Here is a 14,300-nt window from a genome sequence, read left to right as displayed (position 1 = left end):
AAGATAAAGGGGATGACCATTCCAGCTGCCAGTTCAACTACAGTCTGTAGGCCAAACTGCACTAATCACAGAGGACAACATCTGGACACATACAATTGTTGTCGAGATAAGGACAAGGGTAACTTGCAAGTTGAGTTATTGCAAATGAATTTGAAAAATACCTTTTTCTCCTTTTTTTTTTTACGTGAAATTCAAGTGGACTGAAAGGTCTGACACTGGCTTTGTATCTATCCATGATTTAGGTCCACAGAATTCAAAGGAATTAGCCAAGACATTTTTATATGTAGAACAAACGAGTAATGTAAAAATACACATTTTATTATGTACATTTAGAGGTTAATTTAAATTGATACAGTTTTTCCTTCTTCAGTTCCATCTTTTGCCTCAAGATGTTCTGCTGCTGCTCTCAATTTTTCTTCAGAGACCTGCATAAACATACCAATTTTGTTATATTTTTTCAAAATTATTTAATTGTCTGAATGACAAGCATCTTCAAACTAATTTCATAGAAAAATATCATGGGTTAGGCTCTGAACACACCCTTGGCTAACAAGTTTTACTAGACATACAGTAGTTTGTTTTCCCTCTCTCTTGCCACACAAATAATTAAAACACTTAATTGGAAGGCTCCAAAACATCTGCTGTTTAATTCTTAGCAAGATTTCCTTGATAGTGAATCTGGTTGTATGGGGCTTATAATATTTTATAATTATATAGTATTTATCTTAGAAACTTGCCTTTTCCCTTTATTCAGTCATTGTAAGGCTTCTCTTCGATAAGCACATTTCAACTTTGAAACATGGGATGTTTAACAAAAGAATGTTTGCAAGGAACTCTTATTTTCTGTGTAGGCTTTAAATAGGCAAAAAAATATTCAAAATAGTGCCTTTATGCCCTTTACTGAAATGGCATGTCCTTTCCTCTCCAGTAACTTCCACACAGGTTCACCCAGTGGTATTAGTTTTTATCCCTGCATTTATTTGTAAGAAACATGTTCACATGTGTTCACTCAAAGCTGTAGCAGAAAACTTACTATTACCTAACATCTATATAGATGTAAACGCATTATTACAATTATTAGTTTTCTCATTTAGTGTTCAAGATTAAAACAGGAAAAAATAATTTTTAATTGTATATACATATAATACCAACATTAATTCTAGAGATGAATTTGAAAAATACCAATATAGCTTAGGGTGGTAATTAACAACAGCTTATAGAAATTACTATAAAAAGCATGTGGGATTCTCAGAAGCAGACAGCTACAAAGCCATAGGTAGAAAGTCTGATATAATTTGTTCCGGGGTTTTTAATAGTAAAAATTATCAATTGAATAGTGTATTTTTTTAAACAGTACAATCCATTTTAATAACCAGACTTCAGAAACAATACTAGCACATCCTCTATTACACTGCAGTGACATTTCCTCTGCATCCAACTTTTCTTCACCTGTGAACACTTCCATTCCTCAAGATTTGTTCTTGAATATATTACCAATCTGTAATCATTCAAATCCTACTCTGTCACAGCATATTTTTATATTTGGTAATCTGTACTTCACTACTAATGAGACTCACCAGTTTCTTCGATCTTTCCAGCAGTTTGTGCCACACGACATGATGAGCCTATATTGAATGTCATTAAATAATGTTACTGCAGGCATAAAAATATTGTAGAATAGATTCTGACAAATGTATAGAAATGATGGCACAAAACTACAACAATCCCTAATTCAGATGCTACAGCTTATGATTTCAGTGTCCAATTTGCCAGCATTCCTTTGGAGGACTTGAATAAATATCTGCTGATCGCGTTAATTAATTGTGTGGAATTACCGAGGAGGTAACGGGCAAAAGCGGGAATTAAAATCTCATTATGAGAAAGGGTACACAGAGGTGAGGAACACTGTGCCCACTTGTCCCTTGAAAACTTGCCCAGCTGAGACAAAACCACATGTGCAACACCACAGATCAAAATCATATAAGTCAACAGAAATGGGAAGATTCCTGCCTCCACCTATAGTTCTGCTAAGCCTTTCTTTAAGACTGATTAGTGCTAGGACTTATTTTGTTACTGTTGTTAAGTTTTACTTTGGTGTCATGACAGACTTGGAAACAGTATCTTTTGTCATAAGGTCTGCTTTTTCCTGAATCTGAATAAACACTGTCAGCAGTCTCAATTCCAGAAGATTAGTACCCACAACTAACTAAGGCAAGGTAAATGAAATATCCATGCATAACTGTAACAACACTTTCAGTGATGAAAAATAACATCAAGGGCTCTCTGATGCAAACCTTTCTAGTTATGATTTGACATCCACAATAGTTCCAGGAAAACAAACTCCGAATATCCAACGTAGCCATCATCATGAGCCTCCCCTTTCTGCTACTATTCTCATCTCCAAATTACAGTTACCAGCACAGCATATAATAAAGACCAGAAAGTAAGCCAAATGCCCTGACTTAAGGGAAAATCTGTAAGAAATACATTAGTTACCTTCAAATGGATTGGCAGGGACACACCCTGGAACCTCCGTATCAATTCAGATTGGTTAGTCTGAAGATTATGGGCTGCCGTTATCTCATACTGGAAACAGAAACTTGTCCTTGGAATATGAGGGCCTTCACTAACATCTACAAAGTCACCAAACCTGATGGGATAGAGAAAAAGCCCTACGTCAAATATATTCAGAGAGAAGTACAAGCCTATCTGTTTTGATTTTTGATTAGCAAATTCCTATCTACAGAACAGATTAAGGAAAATTCACACAAATCCCAAACCAAAACAAATCCCCAGTTCAGCATTTCTAGGTTTCCTAAAGCAAAAGTAGAGGTGACACAATTTCCTGAAATGAATTTATGAAATTTAAACCTCAAGTCTAGAAAAAGGATCCCAGGTTTAACAAATCTTTGAGGCCATATTGGCTTTAAAACTAGGATAACTCTGTCATTTACCAGAAAAAAAGGTTTGTCTCCAAGATCACATATTTTCCACAGTACAGCATTTATATTTACAACTTGCACAGGTTATTTCCCTTTCAGGTCTTCGAAAACTGCAAATCAATTACGAAAAGTGAAAGACAAAAAGATATACAGCAAAAGAACATTCAGAACAAACCTCTCCCAGAAATCAATAGATGAGGCCATTTTCCTTCTTATTGAGCAAAGTAGAGAGTGCGAAGAAGGAGGAAAACCAGACAATTTAGATATCCAGAAAACTGAATATCCTGCACTAGCGTAAGCTAGTCACAAATTCTTTTATTTGCCTGTGACACAATACAAGCTTCCTGCCTCCAGCATAAAAACCTTGAATCTTACACTGTAGCTCAGGAGCCAGATCCATTCTCATCTCCAGACCTGCAAGGCAGTAGCTTGTCCGTTAGGAAGATCTTGACAACTTTGGAAGAAAAATCCACTATATAATGCTAACTCTTGTTTTCAAACAAGTATTTGCTTTGTATTTTATTTAACCTATCAAGCTCTAGAGATTTACTTAGATTTTATGTAAAAGCATTTAAAGTAGTAAGACTTCTCTGGTCCTTACCACCTTTAACATAACAAGAAACAGAAATGTAGTGGGATCCACCAAGTGTTAAGTATCACAAAACAATGGTTGTATGAACAAAGAAAGAAAACCCAAACAACAACTTCAGACAGAAATGAATACAAGTGATTTCTAAATTAAAAACCACCACAAGTAACTTACTCTTTTCACTTGTAGAGAGTACTTGCAATATAATCAAACCTTTCAATGAACCACTACAGAACGAAACTTCAGTTTTGCTCACCTATGTAATGTTACAATTCCTTCTGCATTCTGAGAAGCTTTCTGTTCTATCATATCCATTTTGTACCTGAACATGACAAAAGAGTAGATTAGAAAAATCCTAACCTTTAACATCTAGTTCTTGTAACACTTAAGCAATCGATTTAAGGAACATTCTTAAAAGTTATGCTCGTATTCATTTGAGTTTTGAAACAGGTTTAAATTCTTAATTTTATATGACAACATGTACTGGTATGTTCCATAAAGCATATCTATGTAATAGGAGAGGCATGCTCTCTCAGCAGTTTTATTCAGAAAGATAAAATAAACACTTTACTTTCAGGTCATGCGTAAGACTAGAAGACACTATCAGATCTCCTAAACTGATTTTATTCAAAGTGCTTCCTCAACAGCTGGTCATCTGCAAGACAACAGTGCTCTTTGCTCTTTCTACTACACACACAAAATGCCTAAAGCTATTATCAAAAGTTAGCTTCCACCTGCTGTCAATGCTTGCCAGCCAACGCAGCAAGGAGATGCTAGTCTGTATGTCACATCAATATCATCTTCATTCATAAGCCAAAAACACTAGTTACATTTGCAACTTTAGCTTCAAGCATTATTTATTTTGGTTCACAAAATGATAAATTATCATTTCTTCCCACCTCGCTCCAACCACTAGCAAGCTGTGGACCAGAGAATTTCTACCCCAACAAACTGCTTAAGTGTTTTTCCAGTCGAGAACATTGGAGTGTTTTAACAAGCCTTCTTTTATAGCACAAGCCAGAGTATTTTCCCATTTTCCCCCTGCAGAGCTCAAAAACTGCATTTCTTCAAATCTTCATTTGAAGATACCAAGATATGAAAAATCTACATTTCTTTGAATATGAAAGTCTTTCGGCAAAGGCTGGGTAACTAGCACACCAACTCTAACCACCAGAGCTTCCACTTAAGAGTAGTGAAATCTTGAAGGTCACTATTAAACTAAGAAGTCTATGGTCTTTCCATTTGTCACAAAGCTACATCCAGTAAAGATGCCTAGTATTGGCCTCTGGAGAGAACACTAAAAATGAAATAAGGTAGAGTGACAAAGAGAATGGAGGCATGTTCACTCAGAGTGGTGGGAGAAATACCTTCTTACTTCACCTGTCACATTTTATTTTAGATTTACAAAAACAAGCAGAGATTCAAATTAATTTCTAACTGTCTTTCTAAAAGAAAGGCAAATTCAGACACTTACCTGTTATGCTGAAACATTTCACATGCTACTTTTGCTTTAACATGCAGTGTTTCAAATGGCAGGTCTTTATTAATTAGCTTTCTGGCGTCCCTTGTAAGAGAACGGAAGTTGTCCTAAAAAGAATTGATACATATAAAACTGTCACCACTGTTTCACAGCTGTTCTGAACAGACAAAGCATAGGAAACATTAAATATTAGTCAAAAAATATGGATCATCTACTATAAATCCGAAATATAAGAATATTGCTGTAGGATTGTAACTCTTACTATGCACCTCTACAACAGACTGTTACAGATCATCACTGTTAGAAAGACAGGTTCACTAACCTGAAATAGTACCAAAGATGGTACTAAGGTTCCAACAGCCATGACAACTATTTTGGAAACTGTATTTCAGACTAGAGCTACTCTAGCCCCATACACCTAAAACCTGTAAGTATTTGGAATACAGTTCTAAGTTTAATTTCATCTGAAAGGAGCCCAGTTCATGTGCTCTGAGACACTTCTGCCACAAAAGCCAGTATGTGGTAAATGAGAAGATTAGTTTCCAAAAAATACTCCAGAACTAAAATAAAATACTAGTGTAGATATACCCCATGGAAAGAAAAAAACCTCATTACTCTCCCCTATTAAAAAAGGACCATTGAACAAGGATCAAAGTCATATAACTTTACAGGAATACATTATTGTGCTTACATTTGTTGGCTTCCAGTCATTCAGTCTATTGTCCAAAATTACATCATAACAGAAAGCTCCAGAGATCACTGCAAATTCATTTCCAAAGAGAAAAATATTTATGTTTGTAACAAAGTACCTATTTCATTGCCATAACACACACTTATAAATATATAAAAATTAATGAGAAGAAAACCCAAATTATATCAAGGAAGCCATCATAAAATATAAATTTTCTGCTATGATTACACAGTCAAATGGCAGATTAAACCTGTATCACGTCACAGATCACAGAATCACAGAATGTTAGTGATTGGAAGGGACCTCAAAAGTTCATCTAGTCCAATCCCCCTGCTGGAGCAGGAACACCTAGATGAGGCTACACAGGAAGGTGTCCAGGTGGGTTTTGAATGTCTCCAGAGCAGGAGACTCCAAAACCCCCCTGGCCAGCCTGTTCCAGCGCTCTGTTACCCTTATTGAGAAAAAGTTTCTTCTCAAATTTAAGTGGAACCTCTTGTGTTCCAGTTTGAACCCATTACCCCTTGTTCTATCATTGATTGTCATCGAGAAGAGCCTGGCTCCATTCTCGTCACACTCACCCTTTATGTATTTGTAAATATTAATAAGGTCACACCTCAGTCTCCTCCAAACTAAAGAGACTGAGATGAGCAGAAGTTGTTACTAACCCTGTTTGTACTTCAATAGTCTTCCAACATGATGTACAAATAATTATTAGTAACTCAAGTGCTCATAAGGTTATGTTGCAAATTTCACAGAAACACATCCCATCTTCTAAATACCTTACTCGTGTAATTTCACAATAAAAAGGTTATGTCCTTACATTACTAACTTAACCTATGAAAAGCTAAGTGGTCCGAACTCCAGTTGCCACACAGACCAATTTTCTGTACTTTGGTAACGAAATTGTTTTCAGCGTGATTGCTATAACTTGAAGGCTACAACAACAGCAGGTAATACGCATATCAGTAAGTGCCTTCAATCACTGGAGAAGAAGTCTTTGACTTTTTTTTTGTAACACTATTAGATACCCACTTAAGAAGCAGCAAAATACAAGGCAGTCAATAGAAAACACTTATATCACCTGGCACTTCTGGAGCTTTAATGAGATTAACTGAGTACTCATCCTTGAATGCTCGCTTTAAAACACATGCCATGATCATGGCACAGGAACGCCAATAGGCCTGTAAAGAGAATTTCAAAACACAGATTTATTACGTAGAAGCTAACAACCCACACTAGAAGAACATCAACTATTTATTCCAAAAGAATACCAGCATTTAACTGAATTAGGCACAAACCTAGCTCTCAATCCAAGTATTACTTTCTTTAGTACTTAAACTTCTATTTGGAGATCATTAAAACATCAATCAAGAACATTAAAAGTGCACTTAAAATGGAATCCAGATGTTTCCCTGGAGGTATCTAAATCTGAAATCATAGAATACAACAACACAGGCTGAAAGGGATGCGTATACATCACCTAGCCCACACACTGGTCCAGCTAATGATAACTGCGATGTGCCAACTGACTATTAGAAAATATTTGAGCTTTCATTGCAACAAAGTTCACGAAAGCAGATGGACATGAAACTGAAAGCAGCATACAAAAGCGAGTGGTCATAATCAGGGTCACCTAAAACAGGATAAGATTCAGACTTACCTTGTTTACTTCCTCTGGATCTTCATCTTTGAAAGTAAGGAACTGAATTTCACATGATTTGGTCAAGGGTCTGTACATATCCCAGACTTCACCATCCACAAGAGCTAGAACAGATTTCTTGCAGTGCCACTCACTTAAGTCTAAAGAAAGTGGAAGAAAAGTATTATACTACCCAATTATTAACCATACTCCTCACAGTCAGCAGTTTAGACCCCTACATTTGTAACAACAAATGGCAAGTTTCACTTTTGTAAATGACTTGGATGAGCTGTTAATAGAGCCTTCAAAACTGAACTCAGTTTCCGCTGGTGTATTTTAGTACAAACGAATTTTAAACATACCAACTACCAATATTCTGAATGCAAATCTGTTACCTTGGTTATTGAAATGTCAGTAACAATAACGTGTGAAATTTGGATGACAAATACTTCAATTGTCAGCACAATCTTCATCACTAGTGGCACAACATTAGTTTAAGAGACCGTTCACTTACGCATGGCACAATTGTAAGGAGTAGACAAAGCTTTGTTCATCACAAACACAGTGCCAGGGTGAGATTTCCCAGTGTATTTTACTTCAATTTTCTCAATTCGTGGATACAGAGACAACTGCCGCTCTTTCTCTTTCGTAAAGAGCTCATTACGCATCTGAATAACTTCTTCTGATGTCAGCCGAGAGACAGTCTGCGTGGAGATGAACCCTGGTAAAAGGAATGACCTAAAATAAGCAAGAAGGAGTTTTCAAAGCCTCTTTGTAAGACTTCGGGCCCTGAAGGCAGGAAGGCGTGCCACTACGCTGCTAATATATGTCTCAATACGCGTGAGGTGAGCGCTTCAGCAGCCCCACTGCCCGCCCATCGCTATGCCAACGTGGAGTCGCTACAGAAAACACTTTTTTAAGCACGGGAAGCTCAGTGCCGTTCCCCGGCTGCAAAGGCGCTCCCCTCACACAGGCCCCCGGGCCCTGCGAACCTGCCCGCCCTGCGCGCCGGGACGCCCGCACGGCCAGGGCGGGCCCCTCCAAGCCCCGGCGCAGGACGAGCCCGCAGCCCGCCCGGTGCCGCGCACACCCGGCGCCGCGCTGCGTCCGCCCCCGGCCCGGCCCGGCCCGGCCCGGCCCGCCGCGCCGCCACTCACGCCGCCCCTCCCGCCCGCTCCGCAGGCCGCGGGCGAACCAGCGCGCCGCCATCCTCAAGCCGAGTCCCGCCGCCCCGGTGCAACCTCCCCCGGCTCCGCCGGAAACACCGGCGGCGGTAGCGCCGTTCCGCCGGCTCCTCCGCCCGCCGCCGCCAGACGGCGCCGCGGGGCCGGGGCTCGATGCGGGGCCGGCGCGGGGTGTGTGGGGCGAGCGGCGGCTGCGCGGAGTGCAGCGGGGAGCTGCCCGCTCCCGACACGGCTTTACTCTCTTTGGAAGCCCCATTACGTACTTAGGAGCCCCGCTAGGCCGTGGATACAACACGCAGCCGTTTTCTGTATCCTCAACAGGCGTCCTTACCCTGCCTGGTAACATCATAGCATCGGTTTGTTTGGAAGCGACCCTCAGAATCATCGAGTCCAACCATAACCTAACTAGCACTAAACCATGTCCCTAAGAGCCTCATCTCTATGCCTTTTAAACCCCGTCAGGGATGGTGACTCCACCACTTCCCTGGGCAGCCTGTTCCAGTGCTTCACAACCTCTTCCATGAAGAACTGTTTCCTGATACCCAATCTAAACCTCCCCTGGCACAACTTGAGGCCATTTCCTCTCGTCCTGTCACTTGCTGCTTGGGAGAAGAGACCAACAACAACTCTCCATGCTACAACCAGCAGCTTTCATGTGTCCTTAAGCTGTATATTGAGCCATCTCGTAGAAAGGATCATGAATGTGTAGCGCTGGGGTTACAGCATTAACACTAATAATCAAAATATTCAAAAGGGTGTTTGGTGCCAGCATTCTCGCAGGGGCAGGGCTGCAGGTAGCCCCTCCAAACCGCATGTTCTCACCGCCAGCTCCCCTTGGCCACCACTGACCTCCCTGCCACCCTTCCCACCCAAAAGCTGGAAGCCAAGCACAAACCAGTTACTGAGCAGGTAGGAAAACCATGACTTGTGTTAAAATGTGTTAAAATTTGTGAAATAACTCAGGATTTGTTTCATTGCTTTACAGTTTAACTGATGGTGGTCTTCAGCCCCATCCCCAAATGGCGAAGATAAAAAAACAACCATCAAGACTTCCAGTATCAACGAGTGACACTGAATTCGTGTCATTAAGAGCTAAAGGATGTAATTAAACTTGGCATTTAAAAAAAAAAATATGTGTTAATACTGGAAAGTGCTGGTAACAGACAGAGAATTTTCCACTGTAGAAGCATGTCTTCGGAGCAGCGGGACAGCTGGCTCCTCTTGGTTTGGTACCTGGCACCAGCTTCCCTGCTCACCCCGGCTCTCATCCAGAAAACCAGGTGTGTGAGTACGGTAGCTGTTCATGCCCCTCATTATGTTATTTGATAGATTAAGATTTTCATCAAATCAATCATCCTGCTTCCTCATTTTTTAAAATGAGTTAAACTCCACTTAGTTTTTAGCACAGCAGGCATATTGCAGGGCTACATACTTGCATGTGTAAAATGGTTTATAACTTTGAGGTGAAAGGTCCTGAGAAAACACAAAGGTGCTATAATTATTTACATCATTATAGCTCAACTACACCATTTCTTCTATTAACTTTTTATTCTATGGCGTGAGGAATCATTTGTGATCAATGATCACATCACATAATTGTTTTGTTTTAAATAGTGTAAAAAAAAGGCAAACAAAACAAAGTTCACAATGTAGGGTATGAAAATAACATTTTTACACTATGAGGAGATAAATTCAAAATGTTCAGAGAATGACAGAGAAACAAACCATATTCTGTGATTCTGCTGAAGTCTTGAATGACAGGAGTAAAATCCTATTTGCTACTGCACACTTTATTATATGTCTTTCTCTTTGTTTTAAATTGCTACTTTCTAATCTCTAAATCTTCTTTTGTACATGCATTTGCAAATTTTTATTCAGCTTAGTCTTCAGGAAAATGGTGGTAGAATACCTAGTCACTCCTTCCACTTACTTGGTGTCACTCTGGAAGCACAATGCAGATAAAAAGCCATCTGAGATTTGTATCACACTGCAGACTACAGGAGGAGCATGGCCATATCCCTCTGTCTTTGGGTAATCCTTGGATTACAGACTGACAGTGCGAAGCTTTACGCCCCAATGGAAATCAAAAGACATCCAAAACTGCTGGAAATCTCACCCAGGGTTCAGCTGGCATCTCTACATCCCCTGGACAAAAGCAGAAAAGAGAAACAACATTAGCATAGGTTTGTAGTTAATTTAAAAGTTCAGTCTTCAAGCTTATTTTTGACTCACGCTGGCACAGCTGACTTTCAACTGTAACACCATTTCTGTTTACTACAATATATTTACTTGAGGCTTCTGTGAGAGGGTAAAACCCCCTGAGTCCATTCAGTCCCCATGGACTGAGCTGAGGGCCGGCTGGGGGTTACTCTCAGCTGTCAAACATGGCCCTGTCAGCAGCCTGTGGGGACATACAGGCCAGCTGCAGGCCCCCAGCTATTGATCCCTCAATGCCAAAAGACAAAAGCCACCCAACTGAGAAATATTCTGGAAAGGATTTGGCTGAATTCCAGTGGCTTTTAGCATGTCACAACACTGAGCACGTTTGTGGTCCAAAGAGATGGGTAACAGAATAATTAAAAGGTACCAGTGGATGTTATTTTATAATGGGCAGAAAATGAGAGGTTGTCCTATGAGGCAACAGGAACCCTGCAGTTGCTCTTATGCCATAGTATGTGACCCAATAGTAATACATAAGTGACAAACCACAATGGTTTATCACCCTCATGGTCCCTAAGCCAGGTCTGAACTCACTTAGAGATTGCTTCAAAAGCAAAACCAGCTTAAAAATTCCTGCTCTTCCCTTTGCCATTCTTGGCTGTTTCTCACTGCTTACGCTCTGGGTAGACAACTGCAGCAGCACTGTAACAAGGCACTGAACACAAGATCATTGGAGTGATATCGATTGCAGGATCAGTATTGCCGAAGGATTATGTTTTATTCACATTATTTCAGTGACCTGACTTAAAATACAGTTTCATATACTCATTTCTGTGCACAAGTGGAATGGTAGCAGTGATCCATGGCCAGAGGCAGCAGTTGCTGTGGAAGACAACATGGTGTGTAACTGCATCCTAAGAGCTGTATTCTTCATGCCACCGTGGAGCAGCAGAGCATTTTAAACACTGTGGCAAAATAATTCTGAATCTACCACCATCAGCACAGTGGCTAATATGTTGCCCTCTGTTGCTTAGGCTAAAAGCATCCTACAATGCCATCCAGTTTGCTGGATCTTTTTTCAAAATGTGCCTTTGGTTGCTACTGAGCTGTCCACTCAGTGGCAGCAGTCTTGCAAATTCACTTGAAAAAAAAAAAAGGCATTAATACTGTACTTTACAAGTCAAAGATAAAATTATACAATACATTCCAGAAAATGGAAAGTGGAATTCACAGAAAAAAAGCTACTGAGAACAAGTAATTTGTATTACTGTTATCTTGTTCTCTCCTCATATTTTGTGGCTTTCCTGATTCAAGTTTGGCTGACACATCAGATTTGAAATATTCTACCAGTCTAATAGAATGTTCTGTCACAGCACTCTAGTCCATTTCATTATAGCAAGGGAAATAATCTGTGCCATACTCTGGCTTTAAATAGCCGTTAACAAGAACTTGGTGGATAAAAAGAATATCTGATTTTTTTTTTCTTATTTTCTCAAAACTATACTTGTTCAGTTTAACGTTTCAAAGTACAAAACAAGCAGATAATCTGCCAGCTAGATCAGTTTTTTTTCAGAGAGGAGTTAAAGCCGTTAAGGTGAAACAATGAAACAAAATAACAAGATGCCACAGAAGAAGAAAGGAGGCAAGGCCTACTGTAACCAGGGGAGGGTTAGCTGTTAAGGCAATATTCTGGAACATTATAAAAAGCTAAATGTGCTGATAGTTAAAATTGCAGATATCAGCCTCTCCACCCATTTACACATAGCTGCTGATAATTCTTCATACTGAAGAGCAAGACTTTCAAGCTGATAGATTCAATGTACTGCAGGTTGGTAGTATGAGCACAACAAAAAATACACAGCACATTGACTAATGAGTTTCAGAAAAAAAAAAAGATTTGTGACACAAATAATGAATTATGTATTTTTGTGATTAAACTAGTTATTAAATGGAATCTGGTTTAGCAGTTTTACAAAATAGTTTTCCATCAACTTGTCCTATTGCCATACCCAGAATCACACCAGAACAGTCACTCTACAGGTATGTGCTCCTGTCTTCAGCACTTACTAGAACAAGCATATATGTTTAGTGTGCTTGGAAAAAAAGATGTGTACAGAGATTGAACGCACAAACTATGGTACCGAGTCTCAAATGGCATCACTGACGACCTCAAACGTAATGTTTCTCTTTTTAGAAATATGAAAAAAACTGTTTCTTCTTCTATGGGAAAACATTCAAAGATTCTTCTTGATGAAAAATTTAAATAATGTAAATTCCAATAACAATCAGCCCTCCAGCTCTCCATATACATAAAGATACAGGAATGCTTATGCAGAGGAGTACTTTTTTCCTGTGTCTTTTACTTTCTCCCTCAGTGGCTCCAGATTCTCCCCCCCTGCTCCTCTCATCATAACCAGGCACAGTTGTCAGCAACCTTGCTGGGCTACCTGTTATTATAGATCAGCTAAGAGACACTGAAAAGTTGGAAGAACAATTAACTTAGGAAAGCACAGGAAGAAAAAAGTAGTTCAGAACTGTAATCTTTGATGTTTTCACTGACATTTCACTCTGCAAACAAGAGATGAGCTACTCACAGATCATCATACACCCATACTACCTGCCTGTCAACAGAATAAACAAATACATGCTTGCATACATGACATTAGGGTTACACTACTTCAATGAGTAAATTCAATAGGGTTACACTAAATTCAATGAGTAAACATGAGATATGCCAGGTTTATGCCTGAATGGGATATATTAGGGCAGTATTGCCTTTCATTAAACTTTGGGTTTGTTTTTGTTTTGGTTTGTTTGGTTGGTTGGTTTTGGTTGGTTGTTTTTTTTATGGTGGTGCAAGTATGAATATTCATTAGCTCTCCCATGGCTGTCTTCTAGTTGGTATGTGTAAACCATGACAGATGCGTTATTCCATAGGAATTAACATCTTACTCTTCTAAGTTTTATTTTAAATGCCAGTTGTCTTCTTGTAGCACACTACTTTCCCCCATCCTATGCATGTTTTTGAGAAGAGCAATTATAAACTTCCTCTCTTAAATATCTGGGTGGTATTATTATTATTATTATTATTATTATTTTATTATACCTCAAAGTTATTCTTCAAATCAGCATGCAAGGTGCAGAAAAAATCAATCCAGGGTGATTTGGTTTTGTTCCACCTGCAAAATAAAACCTATTTTGAGTGGAGGAATCACCAACAGGAGTATTTTCTTAATGTAGGCTAATTTATCTGTATTCATTTTTGTCATCTTATAGCTAAGAAAAATGAAATGTTCCCAAAGTGAAGAGTCAGAATTTTGGCTTATAGTGTTTCACAGAATTTTTGCAAATTATTTTTCAAAACTCTTTTTTTCACAGAGCTCTTTAACAGAGTGATGGTACCATAATAAAATAGGTAAAGTTGTATTGTTAGAACAGATTATCATCAGCACTCCATATTTGCAATAGAAAATTTCATTAAAAGGAGAAAGTATTCCATTGCAATACAAGAATGTAGATTTATCTAAAATATTATCTATTGAAATGAGGGTAATCTTTCAGTTTATGAGTTATTGAGATCATTAAGAAGCATCTGAGTCTTGAAATCATGTTGCA

General features: G+C 39.0%; 1 protein-coding gene across 5 annotated transcripts; it reads right to left on the bottom strand.

Annotated features, from left to right (window-relative positions):
• Positions 1 to 297: 297 nt before the first annotated feature.
• On the bottom strand, positions 298 to 10,506 carry MRPL39 (mitochondrial ribosomal protein L39). 5 transcript variants are annotated; one of them, XR_013923587.1, is made up of 10 exons: positions 8,499 to 8,562; positions 7,856 to 8,062; positions 7,363 to 7,502; positions 6,784 to 6,883; positions 5,703 to 5,770; positions 5,006 to 5,118; positions 3,788 to 3,853; positions 2,497 to 2,650; positions 1,578 to 1,653; positions 298 to 425 (listed from the first exon to the last, which is right to left on the bottom strand). XR_013923587.1 is itself a non-coding variant. In XM_080363467.1 (10 exons), the coding sequence occupies exons 1-10, from the start codon at positions 10,493 to 10,495 to the stop codon at positions 342 to 344; spliced, it is 1,020 nt and encodes a 339-aa protein (XP_080219593.1). In that variant the 5' UTR covers positions 10,496 to 10,506; the 3' UTR covers positions 298 to 341. The 5 variants fall into 5 exon arrangements, 4 of the variants coding, with proteins under 4 accessions (XP_080219593.1, XP_080219592.1, XP_080219594.1 ...); XM_080363467.1 differs by lacking the exon at positions 8,499 to 8,562 and adding an exon at positions 10,456 to 10,506 and having other exon boundaries at positions 1,578 to 1,625; XM_080363466.1 differs by having other exon boundaries at positions 1,578 to 1,625.
• Between the last annotated feature and the right edge of the window lie 3,794 nt (positions 10,507 to 14,300).

This window comes from Nesoenas mayeri (genome assembly GCF_963082525.1).
Source record: "Nesoenas mayeri genome assembly, chromosome: 1".
In the NCBI taxonomy this organism is placed as follows: domain Eukaryota; kingdom Metazoa; phylum Chordata; class Aves; order Columbiformes; family Columbidae; genus Nesoenas; species Nesoenas mayeri.
Note: the sequence above shows the minus strand (reverse complement) of the source record. Positions and strands in the feature narration are given on the sequence as shown.